General features: G+C 44.5%; 1 protein-coding gene across 1 annotated transcript in view; it reads right to left on the bottom strand.

Moving 5' to 3' along the window:
- Window positions 1-18,807: 18,807 nt before the first annotated feature.
- The window catches only part of ISY1 (ISY1 splicing factor homolog), a 574,895-nt gene continuing 569,243 nt past the window's right edge, over window positions 18,808-24,459 (bottom strand). Inside the window, exon 11 of the mRNA XM_069643951.1 lies at window positions 18,808-24,253. Coding sequence (XP_069500052.1) covers window positions 24,146-24,253 — 108 coding nt within the window. The 3' untranslated portion in view covers window positions 18,808-24,145. The remainder of the gene's footprint in view (window positions 24,254-24,459) is intronic.

The following is a 24,459-nucleotide window of genomic DNA, read 5'->3' as shown; positions in this document are numbered from 1 at the left end:
TAGACAATGTGGTCAACAAAACACATGATACGTCAATGACATTCCAAGGAACCTGCATTTGGAAGGTAAAGGTGGCTGTTTTTTTTACAGAATGGGCATGGATGTACTTCGGGACAAAGGTCTGCCCAAAAAGTACAATGTAAAATAGAAGATAATGGAGGCCTTTGAAGCACATTTATAAGGATCACAACATCAGTAGGTAAAAGAAATGGACCCACCATCTTTTTGGCAATCCAAGTAAAATGTAAGATACCTGCACAAACTCTGTAAGACCTACTAACCATTGCTGGATTTCTTCGTAAAAACGGGAAGGACCATTTGCTGTCTGAGATGGAACCCTGCCTGCACCTCAGACAAAACAGGTGCACCTAAAGCGACTCAGAAGTTCAACATAGCCACGGATTTAGCAGGTTGTAATATAACCACCTCATCTTACCCCTCCTCCAAGTAATCACACAACAAAACTACATGATTAGAAGATTGGAAAAGGCTTATATGTACACAAAAGCAGTGCCCAGGAGCACTTCCATCCACCAACCACTGAGACCATTGGTTGGGAATTCTTACCACAGTACATCAGCAAGCGCATAAAATATCCATTTCCACAAATTCATATCAGCAGCTGCATTTAAGAACCAAGCAAAGGTCTCACGGTTTGGGGAATGGGAGTGTCCTGGGCAGGGCGTTTGTGTACATATAAGCCGTTTCCAATCTTCTACTCATGTAGTTTTGAGTGTGATTACTTAGAGGAGGTGTTGGATGGGGCTCGTTATATTACAACCTGCTAAAACTGTGGCTGTGTTGAACTGCCAGAGTCGGACAGAAGTTTATACTACAATGGGGCAGGCATCCTGGATGTTTGTTTACTGTGGCATGCCATTTCTTTTACTCGCTTTCAGTGCAAAATCAATAACAGGATGTGTCTTCTTTCATGGGGGCTGAGAGGGGAGAGAGGCCTTCGTACAGCCAGCAAGGAATGGTCCTTACTGTGGCATGGCATTTTCACGGTCATTAATGGTAAAGCCAACAAGAGTTTGTTTTAACGTGGGGATACTGGTATATATTGGCACAGTCAGCACAAACAGGGTTTCCTTCAGTATCAATGGCAGAATATGATGAAATATTAAATAGTTAGCATATATAACGGATGTGGAACGTTGTTAAAACCATTAAAAACCCCAAGGCAGAAGTACTAACTAACCGCATTAGCAGAAAGGCGTGGTGCGAATATGAAAACATTTCCTTCATGGTGATTCAGGTACATCAACTGCCCACACCCAGTTCCCGATTTTGCCTACTGGTGGCTCTAATCAAGTCTATGCTTTAATGGGGATGGCTGGGTGGGTGTTGTGATGGAGGGAGAGCATGGACTAAGAACCTGAATCACAATGAAGGTGATTTTTTTCATTTCTCTTATGTTCTGTTCTCCTTCCTTCCCAACTGGTTGAGGCCAGTCTACAAAGCCTCAACATGAGTAAGGGTGGAGGAGACAACATACGCGAGTCAATGAGCCCGAAGTCTCTGCAGAACCGCAGGCCCTTACACGTCGTAAGCCTTTGTGATACAAGAAACAACTCGCCTGGCAATAGAAGCTTTGGCGGCCTTATTACCAGGGGAAAGACCACCGTAAGTAATAAACAGCTGGTCTGATTTGCTGAATGGTCTCGTTCTTTCTAAATGGAATTTGAGAATTCTCGATACGTCCAGATTATGCAATATTTCCTCAGCCACATAAGCATGCGGTCTGGGATGAAAAAAAGGAAGGAAGATTTGTTTATTCAAGTGGAAGTCTGAAACAACCTTGGGTAAAAACGATGGTATTGTACGAAGGACTATCTTATCCTTGTGAAAAATGAAATAAGGATGCATCGTCTACAAGGCCTTCTGGGGCTTGGGCCTGTACCAACTGCAACGCTCTCTACCAAAGTACCTTACTTCCAGATCGTCTACAATTCTCTGCCAGTGAGTCTCTTCGAGCAGAGACTGGGTGGTAGATGTCTTTCCTCTGCAGGTGCCTCCCTCTGGAATGGCCTCCCTGCCACTCTCCCCCTTGAGCCGGAACTCCTTAGGTTACGAAATCTCTTCAAGATCTTCCTTTTATCCTCTCTTCCTTCTCTCTGCCTCTCCCTTGCTAACCTTTCCCCACCTCCTTTTCTCTCTGCTTTCCTTCCCTTCCTCCTGCTCAGTTACGTGACTTGCTGCCTGGAACACCTGCCCCACCCACCCCCTGCCAGTCCCTAGCATTTGCCTTCGGGCCCTCCAGCACTGCCACTTGGCCTTCCTTGCACTTCCGCGGCATGTTCTCTTTGAAGGCCCGGTCTTCCTGCACTTAACCCAGGGCACTGTTCCACCAGGTGCACTTCTCTCCCTTCCTCTGCCCGGCACCTGTCTGCGCACTTACACAATCTGAATGATACTAGGCCTAGTAAGATAGGTTTGTTTCCCCTCCCTGCCTGGTTGCGCCTTGAAACACTTTTGTATAGGCGCATTATAAATAATCATTCATTCATTCCTTCCTTCCTTTGATGACAGAGCCTGGAGTTCTCAAATTCTCCTAACCGATGTAATGGCTACCAAAATAAACTGTCTTCATGTCAAAAGATCTAAATCGCAGAATGCCACTGGTTTGAAAAGCTTGCGCATTAGAGCCGAGAGGTCTATATTGAGATCCCACAGAGGTGGTGGCTCACGAAAAGGTGGATGTAAACAAAGAAGCCCTTCAAAGTGCCTCTGAATAGCCTCATTTGAATGAAGAAAAGGATTCTTGCTCTCTATTAAAATATGCACTAATAACAGACAATGTTTGCAAGTATCAACCTTAACTCCTATAGATACCAAATAGGACATGAAAGGGACAACGTCATTAATTGACGCTTTTTGCGGATTCAGACTACACTCTAGGGCCCAAGGGCAGAAACGCAACCATTTGCTTCAATCATGCTTTCTTGTCGAAGCTTTTCTGGAAGCGGTCATAGTCTTCAAATTTAGTTTTGATGATTGAAGATGTGCAAAGGTCAGTTCTTCAGGAACCAAGCCTTTATGTTCAGTAATTGAGGGGAGGGGTGAAGCGCCTGTCCCTTCTGTTTATTTATTTATACACTTATAAAGCGATGAAATCCCACAGGCAATCAGGGCGCATGATATACAACATGTAAACAACAAACAAGGCCACAATGTGACCTAAACTGTCCGAGATCAAATTAACAATATGCTCAAAAGCAACCGAAAAGATATACAGAAAATACAAAGGCTGGAGAACTTAGTTAATTTCAATACAATTCTTATTATTTTTGTGGGTAGGAATATATCCTGAGCATTTCTAAGTCTATTTATAAATGCAGGCAAACTGCTGGACCCACATCGAATAAGAATGCAGTCAGTATTCTCTTCAGTGCACCAGTTACAAATCTGCAGTCTGCGAAGGACTTTAAAGTCCTGGGATCTAATGCACATTTGGCCCACTTTGGGATTGAGCCACGCTATGATTTTATTTCAGAGATTCCCTTGATTTCTCATGGCTGGGCTTGGCCACATTTGTTAAAATGATATTTCTTGAGTCTAGGGCAAAACTCCTCACTTTGGGATCCACAATTCTGGCCTTGGAGGATTTTCTTCGGTGAATGTCATTTAGGCAACAGGAAGCCAATGTGGATGCAGGCTTAGTACAGATTAACACCCAGGGCATGATACCCTCAAAAGGAGCTGTTCTCCCTGGACAGGACATTGAGGGGATTGATTTGCTTGCAAGGACGGATCAGTGTAGAGAGGCTCACTATGGTCTGTTTAGCAGCCCAAGTGAACCCTACCTAGTCTGATAGATGTTTGAGAGGCCTTGTCCGCTCTTACTGACTCAGCATGGATGGACTACTGTGGAAAAGGTGGAAGTAACAGGGGCAGCTTCAAACCTACAGTGCCCAACCAGGACTGACCATCTTTAAAACTGGAACATTTTGCAAGGTCCTGTAGCATGAGATCCTTAAAACGCAACCTGTTATCTGGAGCTCTAGGACCATCCAACCCCCTTTCTGCGCTTATTCCGGTGGCTTCTTCAGGCTAATCCTCTGTTTCCTTGTGCTGGCCTAAAAAAGCCTGAAGGCTCATTATCACAGGGCTTTCTATTTTGTCTACTGCCTTGTCTTCCAATGAGGCCCCAGTTGTCTCTCCGTAATCACTGTAAAAGTCTGGGACCTTAATCAGTGATGGCGTGTGCAAGCTCAGAGAGAAGCCAGCGGTGCAATCAGTACCCATCGGGTCTTTATTTCTGAGCAGAAAATCCGTGAGCAAAAGGTGTTCCTTCTGTAAATTCTGTCTTCTTTTGGCAGTCAAGGCCAAAACGTCAGAGAAACGGCTTCCACTCCTGCATGGGGCTCTGGGTGGGGACTGAATATGAGAGTCACCCTGGCTCCTAACAGGCTGGATATCAGCAGGTCCCGCTCCCAAACTAGTAGTAGTGGGAAAGTCGGAATGCGAAACTGTGTCTTTAACCCTACTGGACGAGGTTTGCAACACTTGCAGCCTTGTGACTGGCATGGTGATGAATGGTTAAATATAAAACCAGGAAATAGAGCAGGGGGAGTGCAACGTTTGAGTGAAGGGAACACTTACCCACCACAAATGTCAAAGATCTACTGAAAACTCAGTTGGGCAGCATTGGGTGCATAACCCCCACGGGACTGTCTGGAGGACCCCCCCCCCCAAAAGCAGGCCCCAGGATGCGACGCAGGTCCCCTGTGCCGGCACCCGCCAGGATAGGCTTATGTATCCAACCTCCAAACTCCATCATAGGCGTCGGTGAGACACGGACTCAGTGAATGGCTTGGAGGGCAGGGGTCAATGGGCTGACAATGCCGAAAAACAAAGAAACTGGACAGAGCCCCCAGCCTGCAAGATAGCACGCCAGGCTCTCCGACCACAGTAACCACCACAGCACAACTTACGCCGCTGGCTAGTAACAGCCTACCAAGGAAAGAATATGACAGGGGTGGAGCCGGGGGCAGTGAACCATAAAACTCTGGACCAAAGTGTCAGAGCCACACGATAGAGAAACAGAGAAAAAGGCTACATAAAAAACAGCCCAAGAACAGTCCTGAAAGCCACGCAGACCGATGTCCGCTCACAAGCAGCTCATTACACCTCGCTGCTCTGTCGTGCGTGGATCCAAGGAAAGGACCATACAATGAGTAAGCACAGCGTCAGGCCGCACCGCCTTACACGGCCGACTCCGACGTTGTGGTTTTTACATTGCCAACCAATCTAAACACTGTTGAGTCAGGAGGTCTTCTGAGATCGGTAGATCTAATTCGATGCCTCTGCTTGTTCCAGCAGATCTAGGAACCAAATCTGGCATGGACAGTATGGGGCTACAAGAATCATTGTCGGATTCCGATACAATCTGACCTTCAAAAATGCCTCAGTAGAGGGAACGCATAAAGTGTTTTGTTCGACCAGTCCAGATGAAGGGCGTCTGCCAAAGAATGACGACCCATGCCCTCTGTCGAAGCAAACCGCATTGTACTGTGCGGCAACGAGTTCCACTGCTGGATGACCCCAATTTTGAAATATTTTCACAACTGACATCTTCAGTGCCCACTTGTGTGGAGCGGATTCAAGCCAAGGAATTTAGGGCATAAAAAATAGCTCTTAGTTCAAAGACATTTATGTAATCTCTCTGGCCTGACCAAAGACCATGAAACGTCAGATCTTGACAGTGGGCTCCCCACCTGTACCCTGATGAGTCTGCTATCACCATCCGATAAGGATCTCGAAAGGGAAATCCGATCAACAGGTTCTCCAGATTGTTCCACCGCATCAGGGAATATTGAATGTAAATCAGAATTGGAATCCAATAGCCGGTTCCAGTTACTGGCAAGATACCACTGAATGGTCCCCATTCGAAGCCTGTGCATGGAAGCAGGTTGAGACAAGAAGCCATCAGCCCCAAAATCTTTGGACCCACCATGCTGAAAGAACATTTTGTGTATTGAAGAGTGAGATCAACTCCTGAATTGCCAACACCTGTTCTGATGGTGCAAAGGCCTTTTCTAGAGTAGTATCCAGTACCGCTCCCAGAGTCTGAATCGTTTGAGGTGGAAAGTGTGTCCCATGTCAGTTGCATTTTCTGTAACAATTTGTCCAAAATCAAACCATCCAAGTATGGACAAAGATGCACCATCTTCAAACGAAGGTGAGTTGCAACAGCTCCCTTGATTTTGGTGAAGACCCTGGGGGCTGAATTCAGCGTGAATGGGAGAAAGGCAAGTGTACTGGTAATGCAAGCTCTCCATGGTGAACCTCTGATACTTGTTGTGTTCCTCGAATATGGAAATATGAAAGTATGCATCTTGAAGGGCTATGGATGCCATCAAGTCATTGGGCTGGAGAGCCGCAAGAATTGGCACACTGACCATATGGAAAGTCTCGACCAGCAGAAATTGGTTCAGATTGGAAAGATACAGTATTGGACGAATTCCACCAGTATTTTTTGGAATTATTAAATAATGGGATCAAAACCTCCAACCCAATTCATCTTCTGGAACCAATTGTATTGCTCCCAAAACAGTTTTGGAATCTCTTTTAAAAGTTCCGGAGATGATTTTTGGAACTTCGGAAGTGTAGCAGGAAGCACCAGGGAGTAACCGTGGAGAATGATATTTAAAACCCATTCCTTCGGAGTGATGTTTTCCCATTGATGAAGGAAACTCTAAATCCGTCATTCTACCAGGGATATGTGCTCCTTGATAGCAATCAGAGCAGTTGGAAAATACACCCCCGGATAGAAGTCAAACAGACTTCTTTTGTTCTTGAGAAGAGGCAGTCGAGGGAGTAACACCTGACTTTGACCTGCATCTCCTTTTCTTAACCGAGGAATAGTAGGATTTAGTGGTCATGGAGGAACCATTATTTCCTCAAGCATGCGGCTTAAAAGATTTAAAATTCTGAAGATATGGCTATTAAATTATCAGAACATTGTCAAGCTCCCCAAGTTCCCCATTGCTTGCAGTCACGTCGCAACACGGCTATTGCAAGGTGCATTCAAGATGGCACCCCGCTATGGACATTCACCCCTTTCAAGATGGCTGACGTACGTGATCACATTATCTGATCATGTACATTACAAAAGGACACAAAGCACAAAACGCTGTGTCTTGAAACCAGTTGCCAGGCTGCTTTCAGAGACGCTACCGATCCATGTTTAGGTAATTAGCACTTTCTCGCATATCACAGACCTTTTTTGGAGAAACCACAGACAGAGTATTCACTTCGTCATGTGAGTGCTAAACCTCGCTCTTTATAACAATGTACTTTGTGTATTTCAAAATGTTCCCTGTGACTAAAACAGAAGAACAATACAAGTCTGGTAAACGCATTGACTAGGCAGCACCTGCATCCACTGAGACAACAGAGGATAATCGGGGGCACCAGAGATGTTTTGAGCTACGGCCCTGTGTGTTTAGGTAAGAATCTAGCCAAGGGGGATTGTGGTATATGAAGTGTGTTACATCTATAGCCTTTTGTCTGTCCCTCACAGCTCCTGCCCAACATACCCAGAGTGTCCCCCAAACAAGAAGCGCATTACACCAGCCGCTTCTGCGTGGACCACAGGAAGCACACCCTAGTGTTAGAAATCTGGGGTGTCGGTTCCTATTGTCCAAGGGTGAACAAGCACAACTCTGACTCCCAGGAGGTTACGCAACTCGTTTAGATTCCAAGATCTGACAGATTGCAAGACTTTTTTCTTCGCCTCCAAGTCATGGAGGATATGATCAAGGAAATGGCCACTACCTTGCATAACCTACAAGCTGAGGTGGCGGCATCCCGACAGGAAAATACTTTGGTTTTCCAGTCAGTATCAGTCTTATAAGACTGAGTTGAATCCTTATCCGCCAAAACCCCAGTATCAGGAAATGCATGTGGAATCAAGGAACCTGCAGGTCCTTCAGTTTCCTGCACAGACACCCGTCCTGTTTGAATACCGGCTACTCCACAAGTCCAAGCCTTAGGCCCTAACATCCTCCCACCTCCTATGCCAACAAAAGAAGGTTGGGATCCAGGAGACTTTAAAGCGTTCCTTACTCCGTATAAAATACATATCCTAAACTGCCATACCGTTTACGTATCTGAGCAAGCGAAGGTAGCATTTACACTCCTAAACTGGATAAGACTGCCTTAGCATGGGCAACGCCATATTTAGACTCTAATGACAGGGTCCTCCAGGATTACAAAGCCTTTATACATGTTTTTTTCTGACATGGTTGATGGACAGTACGAGACCCAAACTCTGTACCAACCTAGTTGACATTAGATAAGGGAATAAGGACCTTCTTTCCTATATTGCAACATTTAATAACATAGCAACCCAGACCTTATGGGCAGAAGACGTCCAATTAACCCTTTTTATAGAGGACTAAAAGATGAGCTCATAGAGACCATGAGCCAAGTAGTAGCCTCCCTCAAGGAATCTCAGACATGTCCAGGGTAGTGTGGATTGATCATGGGAGAAAGAAGAGGGGAAAGGAGATCATATTATAATCAAAAGTTTACCACCAAGTCTGAGCCAGAAACCTGAGACAGAGCCACATCTGATCCTGAGCCCATCCAGTTGGTAGTCTCAGAGGCCCTCTCACACCTGATGAAAGAGTGCTTAGGCAGAAGCTTAATCTCTGCTATTCCTGTGGAGATGGTGGGAATATGGATTTCCAATGTAAACGTAGACCTTCTGGGAAGATGGGAAACAATACTGCTGGTTAGGAAAGAGCAATGGACAAACAAGCTATTTATCAATCATTCCCGTTGCCAGGGAGACATCTGCCAAGCAGCCGTGATTAAGGAGTGTGCTGAAACTGTTGGACCCTTCTTTGCGACCCTGATCAACTCCTCGTTTCTTCATGCTCTGTACCCTCCATTCTCAAGGATGCATGGGTCCTCCCGTTATTAAAAAAATCCAACATCCCCACTAACTACTGGCCCAGCACCACCATTCCCATCCTGCTAAAAAATACTTGACCGCGCAGCGTATCTTCAGAGCGAGAATTTCCTGGAATATCAATGTCCAGGGCCTACGCCAATCTGGCTTCCGTCCTGGCCATGGCACTGAATTGGCCTTCCTGATTATTTATTATATGCTTATACACAAGTGTTTCAAAGCGCAACCATGGATGGGAGGGGAAGACAAGGCAAACGATTTTACTAGGGATGGTACATTCAGATTATGCAGGTGCACAGAAAAAGAAGTGCGTGGGGGAGAGGGGTGACAATTGGGACAAGTGTGTCTAGTCCCGTTAGGACATGGGCTAAGTGTAAGGAGATACCACGCTCATGGGTCGTAACTGAAGTGCAGTAGTGCTGCAGCAAGTGCAAAGCCCAGGGGCAAGAACAGGAGAACTGGCAAGGAAAGCTCAGGACCTGTGAGGCTCTGAAGGTACACCAGGCCCCCAGTCAGCGAAACTGAGCAGAAGTTGAGGAGAGCGAGTGAGGTGGTTAGCAGGAGAGGGGGAGAAAGAAGGAGGAGGCAAAGAGTAAAGTCTTGAGGAGTGTCCAGAATTTAAGGAGATTCGGCAGAAGACGGAGAGGTAGGGAGGCTGTTCCAGTGGGAGGCGCCTAAAGATCCAACTAGATTGCATTAAAGGTGCTGGTAATTCAGCCCTCCTCTTGCTGCTTGACCTGTCTGCAGCGTTTGACCTTGTGGATCACCAAATCGTGTGTTGACACTTGCTCCCCATCACAGGAAACTATTTATTTATTTATTTATATTTATATAGCGCGCAGACAGCCCAGGGGCATTGTGGCGCTGTTACTTGCAGGAACTTAGTTACAGGTGGTACAAGATTTGTAGCAGTCGTTGGCACATTATGATTGCTACAAACAGTTTAGTCATTACAACTCATGACTCTTTGGTTATTACATTATAATCAGTTTGTTGGCAAGCATGGTGCTGTGAGTGACTCTCGCAATGTTCTCTCTATCACACCCTGCAGGTTTGGATGGCCTCCCACCATCGGTCTTAATGACGAAAAAACTGAAATCCGACTTGTCAGGTCGCACTCTGCACTTAACGAGCTCAGCCATGCCTACAAATCCTTCACCATTGAGGGCATCTCCATCCAGGTCTAGTAGCGTTAAGACCTTGGTTGTCTAGTTGGACGTTACTCTGTCCCTCTCAAGACAGTTCAATGCAATCAACTCTTCTGCAGCCCACACCTCTAAATTAATCAACGCCTGCAGACAATTCCTAACCTCCAAAAGCTGTGTCACTATTGCCAGAGCCATCATAGGCTCGAGGCTGGACTACTGCAATGCCCCATTTGTAGGGACCTCTTCACGCAATATCAATAAACTACAAATCGTTCAGGAGAACACCCTCAGAGCGACACTCAACATCCCTAAGTGTGAGCATATATTAGCAGTAAAAAGTGCTCATTGGTTCCCCATCCGGGAGAGCATCCATCTTAAATCTCTAGTCATCACGCACAAATGTCTTTTCAACACGGTGCTAAAGTATCTCTCGCAACAATTCTCCAAATCTCAATCCACCAGACCCATCTGTTCCGCTTATTTGCACCAGCTGACCATCCCTAGACTCAGAAGAAACAGATCTGGCAGGGCAGCTTCTCGGTAACTGCCTCCAAGAACTTGGACACTCTTCCTCTGAACTTTAGTTGTGAACAATCATATTTGACCGTCAGAAAACACCTCAAGACCTTACTATTCTCTGGCAACTGGCCGTGCGTCTGACAATCTGCTTACCTTATCTCCCCACCTGAGCCGATTGTCATAAGTACCTGATATGCTTGTAACCTCTTGTCTTGTAACCAGCCCCTTGATGACTCAGAGTTTAGTGCGCTCAACAACATATCTGCCCCTAACTTTCAAGTCATTTTGGGAATACCGTGGCAAGAACACCACAATCCTAACATTGATTGGAAGGCCAGAAAGGTAGTAATGAATTCACAGTTCTGCTAAAATAACCGTCTAATACCCTGAAACCCCAGTTGAGCGACCTAGTACCATTTCTGCTCAATTCAGTACTGTTGATTTAACAGGCATCCCCCTAGAATATCAAGACTTCAATACAGTCTTTGATCCTACCGAAGCAGATAAACTCCTACCGCATCGGATTGAGTTAATACCTGGAGCTAGTATCCCTTATGGTAGGACATATGACCTATCTGAATCTGAAAATCACATACCTGAAGAATATGTGGAAACTAATCTCAAGAAAGGGTTTATACGCCATTCCACCTCCCCGGGTGGAGCACCCATATTCTTCATTCCAAAAAAGGGAGAAACAGAACTAAGACACTGTAGATTACAGGCAGCTTAATGATATAGTGAAAAATAGGTATCTGTTACCCCTGATACAAGTGCGTTTAGATCAAGCAAAAAGCAAAAACATCTATACCAAACTAGACCTGAAAGGTACTTTTAATTTAGTTTGGATACATCCAGGAGATGAGTGGAAGACGGCGTACCGCACCCGATACGGCCATTGTGAGTATCTCGTAATGTCGCTGGAATTATGTAACAACCCTGGTGCCTTCCAACATTTTCTAAATGATATATTCAAAGACACTTAATATGGAGAAACTTGGGTATGTTAAGTCACTCTGCGCCCTACAAGTGCGCGGAATGCCAGAGCAGAGGCATTTCGTTCTGTAAAGAGAAGGGCTTAGGGAAGTATCCCTTTAATCTTCAGTGGAGCATTTGCTATATTAAAACTTTGGAAAAAGACGAATGAGCCCAGTTTTGAAAGGCCTGGGAGAGGCCGAACCACATGTAAACATAGGGGCAATGTAACACAGGATATTCATAAATTAATAAAGTGTCTAACAGAGGATATTCATAAATTAATAAAGTGTGATGTACTGACTGCAGTGAACGCTTATTGATTTTGGAGTGTCTGGCACATCCTCTTGGAAACACAACTCTATATTCAAAGATATATAGAACGTCTTTGTAGTCATATACTTAGAAGACATTATGATATATTCTCATGACATTTGGGAGCATGTACAACATGTCTGGTAGGGGTTGAGAAGACCATGAGAACATAAGCTATAGGCGAAACTTTCCAAATGCCCTTTCCATCGGAACAGGATATCCTATTTTGGCTATATTCTTTCCTCTCAAGGTTTTGAAATGGATCCAGTAAAGATTTAGGCCATTCTCACTTGGCCCATACCTTGAGGGTTAAAAGACCAACAGATTCTTAGGTTTTGCCAATTTTTGTAGGCATTTCATCCCTGAATATTCTAGGATCCTGCTCCCATTAACTCGATTGCTTAAAAAGAATGAGCCTTTTATATGGGTCCAATATCCATACACAAGATGCCTTCATGATGCTAAAGAAGAGGTTTACCTCAGCTCCCATTCTAAAGCTACCTCAAACTAGTCGACCTTTTGTAGTCGAGGCAGATGCTTCCAAACAAGCATTGGGGGCCTTAGTGTTACAAAATGATCCCGGTACTGGTTTGATGCACCCAGTGGCTTATCATTCATGTACGTTGACCATAGCAGAACAAAACTATACCAAATTTGAGAAGGAGCTCCTTGCCATTAAAGATGCATTCATGACATGGAGGCACATACTGGAAGGGGCCAGAAATCCTATCACAGTAATCAAGGACCATAGGATTCTTAAAGATTGCTACTGCTATTAACAAAAGACAGAATTGTTGGATTCATTTTTTCCTCACTTTTTGATTTTGTCGTCACATACAAACCTGGTACCTCAAACACCAAAGCTGATGCCTTATCTCGGCGGTATCATACCATACGTGAGTAGAAAAGTGGTATCCCTTTTGTTTCTAGTGATAAGATACGGATGTTTATCATGGGTCCAGTTTCTGTATGGGAACAAAAATTTAAAGACACATATCTCACAAGACAAATAGAGGTGTTCTTGTCAACTACTCCCCGCACCATCTAGAACAAGCGATAGGTTTCAGAGGGAAATAGCTAGGAGTACCCACAAAGCTCTATCACAAGACTGCCTTGAAATGGTGGCATGACCTCCCTAGTGCAGGCTATTTTGGTATCACAAAGACTCAGTAGAACCTGCAGAATGTGCGTGGTGGGAAACTGTGAGAAAGGATGTGAAGGATTACCTACAGGGATGTGGAGTATGTGCCTTTTCAAATGCTTCTCAATCTCTTCCTGTAGGTCTCCTTCACGCTTTGCCCATGCCTGAATATCCATGGCATATCTGCTCAATAGATTTTATAGCACACTGACTGTTAACGGAAGGATGTTCTGTCATTTGGACAGTGGATGACTTGTTTTCCAAATTGGGCCACTTGTAGCCTTGCCTCAAATACCCACAGCCACTCAGTTAGCTAAATTATTAATTGAGCACATTTTCAAGGATCATGGTCTTCCTCGAAACCTAGTCTCAGATCGTGGGTCCCAATTTGTCTCCAATTTCTGGGGGGCGGTAGCAAAAACACTGGATCTCTTCCCTGCGGTGCACCACTGCCTATCACCCACAAGGGGATGGGCAGGCAAAGGGTAAACGAGACGTTTGGTCAATACTTAAGGTGTTACGGTACTGACCTTGATGGGAATAGGGTATCACTCCAAACACTGTTGGAATTTGCATATAACACATACCACTCCTCACTACACACCATTCCATGTAGCATATGGTTTACATCCAGTTTTGCTTCAATTGATCTCTATTCCTTCCCAGCCTATCCCTGCAGTTCATGAGTTAATCCATCAACTGCAAGAGGGCCATCAGAAAACATTACGTCACCTTAAGCAGGCTCAAGAAGAAGCCACAAAATATGCTGACAAGAAAAGAAGTTCTGTTCAGGTACATAAACAGAATGCCTTAGTCTGGTTGTCAACTAAGCACATAGACATTCCTGCTTGTCCCCACAAATTCAAACCCTGGTTCATTGGACCATTTTCCACAGAGAAAATCATTAATCCAGTAGCCATGCGACTGTCTTCCTAACTCTTACAAGATCCATCCTGTTTTCCATGCCTCCCTATTGAAACCTGTAAGTTCTCAACCTCCTGCAGCTGGGCCAAAAGAGGAATACAAGATTTCCCAGTTATGAGACTCCAGATACTACCGTCATAGAATAGACTATCTGGTAGACTGGAAGGGATATTATGGTCCCGAGGACAGATCCTGGATCCCTGCCAAAGACATACATGCGCCCAGACTACTCAAGTAGTTTCACAAAAAACATCCTGGTAAGCCTGGAAAGTATAAGCTTCCTTATACAGGAGGGGTGCCTAGAAGGGGATGTACTGTTAGTAATTCACCGCTTCCAAGATAGGTCTGCTGTTGCTGGGTCATCGGTGGCAATCTAGCAGGACATGCTGGTATGTAGCTGCCATATGTAAATTATCGGAACATCGCCAAGCCCCCCCATTGCTCGCAGTCAAGTTGCAACAGGGCTACTGCAAGGTGCATTCAAAATGGCTCCCCGTTATGGACATTCAGCCCCTTCCAAGATTGCCAGCATACATGATCATGTACATTACAAAAGGATGCAAAGCTTGAAACGATGCGTCTTGCAACCAGTTTCGAGGCTGCTTCCAGAGACGCTACAGATCCATGTTTAGGTAACTAACCCTTTCTCACATACCACAGATTTTCATTGAAGAAACCAGGGACACTGGATTCGTACGAGTGCTAAAACTCGTTGTGTATGACATTGTACTCTGTGTATTTTCAAGTGTTCCCTGTGACTAGAACAGAATAATACTAGAAGTCTGGTAAACGCATTAACTGGGACATTAAGAACTGCTGAGAGTCGCTGACCCATTGTATGAAAAATATAATTAACTGGATTCAAGAGAAAGTGATTAATGATGAGAAGTTAAAATCTGGCATTTTCACCCAAATACTGAATCGTCTGCAAATGCCCTGGCAGGAGAGTAAACCAGGCATACGAGAAAAAAGGGAAAAGTCCACTGCATGTGCATTACTGAGTAGAATGTAAAAATCCCTGACCGCAGATTAAACCAGGCATTGGAGAAAAAGGGGAAAAGTCTCCCGCATGTGCTGAATGTAAAATGGCCTGGCAGGAGAGTAAACCAGGCATTGAAGAAAAGCGGAATAATCTCCAGTATGTGAACTGAAGGTGAAAATCTCAAAGGGAAGAACCACACCCCGACAGAGTGTGCACATTGCCTTTACTTGTAGAAATTGAGAAAGTCTCAAAGGGAAGAATCATACCCCTTTGGAGCATGAACATTGTTGACTTGTGAAACTGAAGAAAACTCAGAAGGGTTGCTGCCCTTGAGAATGTGGAGTATATTAAAGGGACACTGAAAACCCAGAGAAAATCTTGGGAAAGGGAAGGACCCTTCCTGGTGTACTTTATTGGCTTCCTATTCTGCACTTTAAGAACGTTGTATTTGGATCTATGGAAAGAAACTGCAGGTGTTCAGCTAGAAGACATCTCCATTTCCACGCTATATTGAGGTTACTGTGTGAGGGGCAGCTTAGAATTTTGGACACAGGACAGAGAACTCTTGATTTGGACATTCTGACACAGACGTTCCTTAGTTTTGTTGAGGCAGGGAAACCCCTCCTAGAGTAAGGGACAGGTAAGATTTCCCCACCCCCCTCTTATTTTATGAATAAAAGTCTTTAACCAACACCAAAAATGCCACTGTGTCCTAGTCTTACTCTTGATCCCTTGCAGTACCCAAAGCTACTGAAACACGGCAGATTGTCCAGGAATATTTCCCATTGGCATAAAAGGTTCCTCCTTAGGTACTTAGTATTTAGCATCCAAAGATTTAGAAATATTAGGATCAGAATGGGGTTTACTCCACTGAGTCGAGGCCAGTTCCATAACAGACAGCTCCATAGGTAGGGTAGACTTGGTATGTTAAGAAAGTAGTTTCCCAAAAAACCCTGCAGTCTCAGGTTTCTCTTCTGGCATAATTACTAAGGCATGCATGGCCTTTGCCATGATCTCATGGAAAGTTCTTGTAGGAGAAAAAAATGAATTGTTGTCATCGGACTTCGCATCTGTGTCCTTCGAAACCCTTTGTTTCTTGTTAGGAGGGGCAGTGCCCTCTCTTTCAGCTGCAACTGGTGTTGGTAATGGATCTGGCAGTTTGGGATCCGCCCCCCGAGGAGGTTAAGGAAAACCCATGTAGATAAAACTTCCAGAAACGGCTCAGACAACAGTCTCTAGTACTGTGTTAGTAATATCCTTAGCCAGATCTAATGGTTTGATTTGGGTTTTATCTAGTCTCAAAGGAGATGTTAAGGAGTGGATCCTGGATGACTGTTGAGCAGGATTGTAAATGCTGAACTCAATAGGCCTGGGGACCTGTATATTGGTCAACGCCAATTGTGGAGCCGTTTGAGCCCTTGGATCCTGGGCAGGTTGCGCCGAAATCTCCTCAGTCTCTGGAGAAAATTGGGGAACATTTTTAGGAGTCCCAGGCCTCACTGGAGTACCAATAAATTCTTCAGATGGCACTGAAGTATTTTGACAAATCAAAATTCTCTGAGTCCGAAATCAGGCTAATATGTTCTGACTCTTTGGGACCGATGCTGAAATTGTGCATTTGTCTTTAGATTTCTTTCTTTTTTGCCTTCTTGGAGAGGCCGGTACCAAGCTCGGTTTCGACTGAGACCGTTTGTGCCTCTTGTGCACCCTTTGCTCTGTCTTTTTCGGTACAGAGGAACCCCAAGATTCAACAATGGTAGCCAACTGGGCAACTATGCAGACACAGCAGAACCATTTGGTACCAAATCAACACTGGAGGCATTTGCTACCTTTTTGGCTAATCTTGCCTGTATGGATGATTTCCAAGGCAAATGAGCTCTTTTCTGGTACTGTAGTGATTTTGTCAAGGGTGAACAAATCTTCCAGTCCCAGGCAGATCTTTTCATTTTCAGATCCTTTCACACCGGGAGGTACTAACGTTTTTCCATCAGGAGGTACTAACATTTTCCCAGCCAGAGGTACTCCCAGGTGTAAGCATCCAGGGTTTCCCCCTAAACGGTCCTGTGAAGACCCTGGAAGTGGGGTGGCGGTCTTCACTTGAGTACCGAGAGCTGGTGCCGAAACACATACCCCACCTGCAGGTATGACCTCTTACCGATGTCGGCCTCCTTCCTGGCCCTTACAGTCTAAAGTCTACAGCCTAAAGTCTTTGGTCCTCTTCGGTACCGGTCCCAGCTGTGAGATGGAAAGAAGACGACTATGCAGAGACCTCGGTGAATTCCACATCAGAAGACCCACAAACTCACTGGGTGATGGATACCTAGGCACTGGACTCAGGCCTGATGTGGATCAGCTGCTGAGAACTGCTTACTACAACGGGTGCATTGCTTGGATCCGTAGTAAACGGCATACATCCGATAAACGCACCGCAATGAATAAAAAAGAACAAATAGACCAATTGCATGAAAAATGGGATGTACAGCTAAAAGGTAATGCCCCAGCAAAAGGATGTCACAGAGCACAGTAAATCCTGACCCACCCCGTAGGCGGAAAAACAGGAACTGGGTGTGGGCAGTTGGTGACATAGGGGTAAGGGGTGGGGAGGGATGCCTGCGTGACAGTCTCACCAACTCAAACTTCTTAAAGGAGCAGCTATCTTTTCGAGTCAGCTTTTTCCAACCTGCCTGCGAATGCAGGCATACCCAACCAGTTGGGAAGGAGGGAGATCAGGACGTAAGAGAAATAGAAGTCTCAATAAGGAGGCAAAAGGACACGTTCCATTGCAGCATTTATTTGTAAGCTGGGCCGCATCGAGATTGATTGATCGAATTACGTTCAACACGGCTATTGGTAGGTTGAAAAATGTGAGGGTACCAGGGACAGATGGTCTTGCCAATGGGGTTCCGAAAAGGGATAGTAAAGTGTGGGCGGATATTGAACACTGCTATTCATAGAAGTGTGTAATGAGGGCAAAATACCAGATTCATGGAAACGGGCAAGTTTGATTCTGATCTACAAAAACAACTCTAAGCAGGAGCCCAGTAACTAGGGACTGCTGTCCATGTTAGACATGACTAACTATTCACTGCATGATATTAAAGGAGCTTCTTAGACGTACTGAGGGGGCCAACCTCTTTAGCATGTTTCAGACACGGTTTCATAGCGGGTCAGCGACTATTCATAATAAACCTGCCCTAAACATGCCGAACAGGTCTGCTCGGAAAAAGAACAACCCTCCACTGTTTGCGGTGCATGTTGATTTATGGGAAGCTTTTGCATCAGTCAATAGGAGGCGGTTGTGCAAAAACTGGACAACTAGGACGTCCCTGGAGCACCACAGAATGTAATCATCGAGCACCATGAGGGTACCAGTGCCTTTGTCAGATTGAGTAGCAGGGGTTCTTGCACTGCAAACATACCAACTAGCAAGAGCCTTAAGCAAGTTTGCGTGCTCAACCCCCTGCTAATCAGTCTGGCCAATCTGCCGGAAAGACCAGGAACTGTGAGAAATTGCTGTCCAAAAATATCCGAGTCATGTAGTCTGGCTATCGTACACTGATGACAATCTTTGCTGACCACACCAATGTTGGATTAAGAAGACCAATGTGAGAGCTCAGTCTATATGCTAATGAGAATGGGCTCACCTTAAACCTGGATAAAACCAAACGAACAAATTAGGGAAATCCAAATCTAATCAATGAGCTAAGATGCTGGTATGGTCATAGAGAGTGTTGCATAAAACCCCCAAAAATATGGGACACTTCCCTAGCCTCCCATGTAATAAGACATTGTTTTTTTATAAAAGGATTTGGGTTTCAAATGCACTTTACCTCAAATATAAAGTGGTGTCGTTTGATGCAGAGTGAACAAATAAGTCCCTGTGTTACATATTGCAATTACATTTTATTAAGGGTTACTGTACACAAAGTAAAAGTATTTCTAAAAAGTGCATTGCATATTGAATGAATGCTGTCCTAACATGTGAGCCAAAAATACTCCTAACAAATGAGCCGACAGGTGTTTTGAGACAATCTATTCTTCAGGGCTCAAAATGAAACTTTCAAGGGGTCCACATCATTTCCATAACACAATGATCTTTAAGTGATGTCAATCTCTAGAGTGATCAGTATACAAAAAACAAACAAATTGAGCTAACATTCATAAGAATGATTGAAGACTGAGGTTCTGGGTAACTGCGCTCTCTGTGCTAATCGTTGATCAGAATTCTCTTGTATATGGTAGTAATTCAAAACAGAGGACAAAAGCTGCCCCGGATACCGTTGAGGTATACCCAAACGATAACATAGTGAACTAGAGTTGAGAAGGGTACCTCAGTTGCGGCGCTAATCCCTTGTAAATAATCCTTGGCTGCTGCGCCAATGATTTTAAAAGAGAAGCAATAGGGTAGAAAATTATACTAATTATCAACTGTGTGGCGTTTTACCAAACCTTTCACAGAAAGTCAGCTGTAAAATGTACTATTTCTTTTTTAAAATGTCCTCGGGCGAGACCCCATTCGAGACCCCCTTGGTTGGTTCAGGAACTATTGCCATGTTCGTTCGCTTCCACATATTTGGCTGGGAACAATCACCCTTCCCCCTGCGGGCTCCCCTTTAGGTGGGCCCAACTACATTAGCTTCAGGCTCTACTTGTTAAACAATCTTGGCTGCACCTCTGCCAATTGGTGTTGTCACACAGGAGGATAAATTACCTACAGCACTTCCCCTTGTGCCATCTGTCCGGGTATTTTTATTCAATTTAGGAGCTATTATGAACTCACTGATCTGATTGGTTCCAGCAGGAATTAATACATATGGAAAACCTGGTTTGTGTGGGCAAGGTCATGGTCTACAATAGAGAGTAGGCCGTGTGTGCATATCTGGATGTCAGAATGCCTTTGCGCCCGTCTATGCCTGCCTTTCTGTGGTGCATGAAGGTGAGATATGTATGTTTGTATGATTGTTTGATATATCTATGAGGGGGTTTATCATGTAATGTCTTGTCAAATGCCTGATACAGTTTATTTTTGTGTTGTAAGCTGTGCAGTCTTGTTCGGTGGTTAGGACCTGCATGATCCCCCATGCACCTGCCTGTCAATGGGTGTGTGTGCATGAATTAAGAGTGCCCTTGTCATTTCTGATCAGTGGACTGGCAAGAATGCTAGTCTCCTTACCGGTAAAGAGCCTGAGACAGTGTTACTGTCTTTGAATTGTGAGCCGTGCTGTACAGTACTCGCAGAGGCCTTTCCAAGTGTGTAAATCTGTCCATTGTGTGCAAGCGGGTGTGTGAGCAGATGTGCGGCCTGATTGATTTATGCTTCAGTTCGGTCAGTGTTTGTGTGACTTATCTAGGCAGCTAGCAATGTTGACAAATAGTTAAGTGGTACTAAAACAGAATATTACAAATTCACTGCTTGAAGAAAAGCAATGGTTAGGCTTTCTTGTTACATGTTAAGTAATGAAAAGAAAGTCAGGGACTGACCAGGGTCAAATGTGTGCTGTAATTCCATCTATTGGAAGCAAGTCTAACAAGTTGTGTTAAACAGCATTTCTTTTCAGGGTTGTCAGGTTTTACAACGGTCTCCAAAACTTAAATGCGAGAGGGTGGGGAGAGTGCCTTGCTCTCCCATTGTGATTAGGTTTTCTTTATGTGTTGCTAGTGAGTGACAGGGTTTTCAAGATTTGAATGTGAATGTTGGTCTATGCCTGTGATCTATAGTGCTTGGTGAGTGTTGCAGGTTATATCAAGGTAGCAATCAGGCTCTGTCACAATCTGTAAACACCTGAATGCAGACTTAAGCGGTGTTGTGGATTGTGACTGATGTTAATGATGATAGAAAAATGGATGCCGATTGCGACATGGAGGTTGATGCCCACAATGTGATGAAATAACAAAAATAGATTTCTGATTTACCAATTTTTACCCTTGGTCCATTTCCAAGGCTTATGGGTTGTTTTCAAAGTAGGAATTCAATTAGCTTTTTAAAGTGGCCTTCAGCCTAGTCACAATGAGTGCCCTGCTCATCCTCTATCTGTGCCTGCTCTTCCGGAATGGACCTGGTTGCCTTGTGCATCAGGACACCGTCTTAATATTAAAAACAAACCAAAGTTCATGTAAAAATAAAGTTTTTAAGTTGTACACAACCAACCAAATGTGATGCAGTTACGCTATAACATTTCAGCCCTCTCCCCTCAAATTTGCACTGGTCTGTTCAGTTTGGGGGTTGTTTCACAGTGGCAATTAGGGTCTTATTCTTGCCACCAACTTTTGAGGATTAGCAGTTATAAGGTTGGCTTTGACCCTCCCCATATGAAAACTGCTCTGTCAAAATTGAGATAGCGGACCCATGCACCCAGAAGCAATTTCTAATCGAAAACATATTTTCTTAAAGTACCACATCTCTGTACCGTAGCCTAGTGGTTAGTAGGAACATGTTGTCCACTTACTCTGGCATTGTGTGTGAGCCAATTTTTTAAGAGTGCCGGTCCTGAAATCAACTTGAGAAGATTCGAAAATCGTAACCCGTTTAGCCACTGAGGTGCCACAAGACGTTTTGAATAACCCCAGGTTTCATCGGAACCTTGGGAAATAGGGATATGGTAGGGAATGCATGCATGAACTGCCAATTCAATGGGGGAGAAAGGCTCCTTGAGGGCACACTCCCCGTTACCTATTCAGGAGTATGGGACTCATTTCTACTTGTGCCAGTGGCCAACATATCCAAGTCGTGTGGGGTATTTCAAGAATAACCAGAGGATACATTTGCCATTTGGGAAGTAACGAGTCTGCCTTAAAATGCTTTAACTTTGAGAACCCCTGCCATCCGAGTTGTAAAACGTGTAGAGGGCCAGGAGATGACCAATGGGACAGTGTTTGTTCCCTTAGAAGATGGTATACATTTATTCTGGTGAAGATTAACAATGCAGGATTGAAGATAAAAAGGCTTGAAAAGCGATGAGAATGGACTTCAGCGGGAGGATGTTAATGTGGAGATTTCAGTATGAAGCAGTCCAAGAGCGCATGTGGGGATACACAGGGGTACCTAATAGCCATGGTCAGATTAATCTGTGCACAGAGTAAAGAGAGAATCCAGGGACTTGAACATCATCCCCTTTATCAGGAGGCGGTTCATCTTTTGTTATGCAGAGAAGAGTATGGCTTAGCAGGATGCCTACAGGATTACATGCGATACTTATGTATTTTGAAGGTTGCATATAAAAACAGATTTTTTTCGGCCTTCAAATGCAGAATTATCACTATTTCCAGGGGGTAGGGAGAACCACTCCTCCAATTAACTCTCCAAGGCAAACCTGTGCTCCCCCAGTGATGGGGGATCTCCTAGAAATAAGGGGGTTTCCCACACTGAGCCCACCTTTGCTCTCCCGCCTCCTCCCGTCTGTGCCCAAAACATTTATCCTCAACCACCCAGCACAGACTCACTGACATATACAAAAACACAAACCCGCTGCCTCCCTCTTCATCACAAATATTCCCCCTCATCCCCCACACAGACACACAAACATACGGATACACTAACACAACACTTACATGGCGTGTGTCCATGACTTCCCCCTTCCAGCCGCAAGCCTGTCAGCCCCTGCACGCACTCGTGTGAGGCAAGGGATGTAGCAGTTTGATTTTGCGGTCTCAGAGCAGTATTTCTTCATTGTTCGAAAATTATATTGAGAGTTCTCTCCCACGTGGTTCTCACCGTCCTAAGTCTTCCCATTTTTGCTCTCAGGACCTATGTTCCGCTCTGGTGCCTTTCTGTGTAGCAAATTATAATCTCAATGTTGCAATCACTACCCAGGTAAAGCCCCAATGCTGCTCTCAGTCACCCAGAACATTTCCACAAGCTTTCAATTGTCTCAGTTGAACCCCAATATAACATGCTGTCCTAATGTTACTCACACTGCTTAGGTTCTGCCTCATGGGATGGCACTTCTACCCCAGTTCTGCTCCAAAGCCACTCAGTACCCTGTTCTTTCCAAATGTTGGTCACTACAGTCAGGTTACGGCTCAATCTTTTTCTTAGAGGAGAGTGTGCCATGGTATTGCTCCCCGTTCCCATCATCTGCCTAGTGTCCCTGCCAACGGAACATAATGTTCCAGTATCGCTTTTTGTACCAAGTCCTGCCCCAATGTCTCATTCTCTGGCCCCATTCTGCACCATGACACAAAACTGCATACCCTTCCCAGGAAAAGACGACCTGTCATCAAGGGGAGTTGCCAAGCACATGCCTCGTTTCTCCCCTTCCTGCTTGCTACCTGGACCTCAAACTAGAATGCTACAAAGTTCAAATCTTTTGCTCTCAAAATGCACAGAGAAGCAAAAGTGGATAGCAAAGGAACAGAATGCAATTTCGTGTGGTCGCATCGAAATGCCACTCATAACTTAGACAATTTGGCACTACTACTTCCCATCCATTAGAACAGGACAATTTCCATCCTAAGAGACCTATGCAAAACACTGCATCAAAGGATCCTTTAAAAAAAAAAAAAAAGTCAGAAACTCTTAAAGGCACTGCCTGTCTATCAAAATCAGATGTTGCCAAAATACTTGTCCAAATATCTTGGTGGCGAACATAAATATTGAAAACAATTTCTTTTCCAAATCCTCTGAATAATTCAGAAAGTGCTCAGAGGATCAAAAAGTGTTGTCGAGAAAGCCAGTGTTTGGTGAAGGAAAAGTGGACACCTGCTTGGCAAACTTTCAATCACTAGAATGTAAACCCTTGTACAATGCAAGAATCAAATGTTTCAGACAATAGGACGTGCATTGAATGCTAGTCTGGGTAATTGTAGGGGATTGGAGATGGGTGAACTAGTAGGGAGTGTGGGCAGACTAGCTTTGCTCTGGGATAGCAAACAATCCCTATGGTACTTCCCTATGTTCAGGGGTATTTGCTAGAAAGGAGTTGTGAAAAGAAAAGTAGAGCCATTCGTGGAATTGCCCTCACAAATTATAAGTAAAAGTCTATTGCTAGCTAGCCCTCGAGGTCTCCCTGCATACATTAGTTTCACATTGAAGTGGCAGAAAGAGATGGCACCGACACATAAATCCACCACATTGTGTAGAAATGTTAGGTATGGGCTGTCAGGCCACAGGAAACATCATGTAGGTTATTTCACGAACGAAGCTATAATTAGCAAATGTTCCAGCAGTTAACTCCTTGATATGAAAAAGTAGTTTTTGCTGGGGTTTCAAATGTTTTGGGCATTTACAATCCAAGCAGGCGTTTCGCTTCTTCACTTTGTGCCATAAGAGCTTCACTGGCATACTTCTGTAGAAGCTCCATTTTCTTCCTTCGTATAAGGGCCTCCTCAATCTATAAGCAGAAGAAGTGAATGTTATTAACATTACAAAACTACAAAGCACTGCACACCACACTGCACAATGCTCTCTTTCTAGCCATTACAGCATTTTCTAGAAGTATTTAAATTAAGTTTCAATATCGTGCTACACATTTCAAGATGTTATATGTAAAGGAGAAAGTACAGTCTTCGATAATCTTCCAGGCGCAAGATCAATGAA

The sequence above is a fragment of the Ambystoma mexicanum genome, chromosome 2p, assembly GCF_040938575.1.
Source record: "Ambystoma mexicanum isolate Mex_15411 chromosome 2p, UKY_AmexF1_1, whole genome shotgun sequence".
NCBI classification, from domain to species: Eukaryota; Metazoa; Chordata; class Amphibia; order Caudata; family Ambystomatidae; genus Ambystoma; species Ambystoma mexicanum.
Note: the sequence above shows the minus strand (reverse complement) of the source record. Positions and strands in the feature narration are given on the sequence as shown.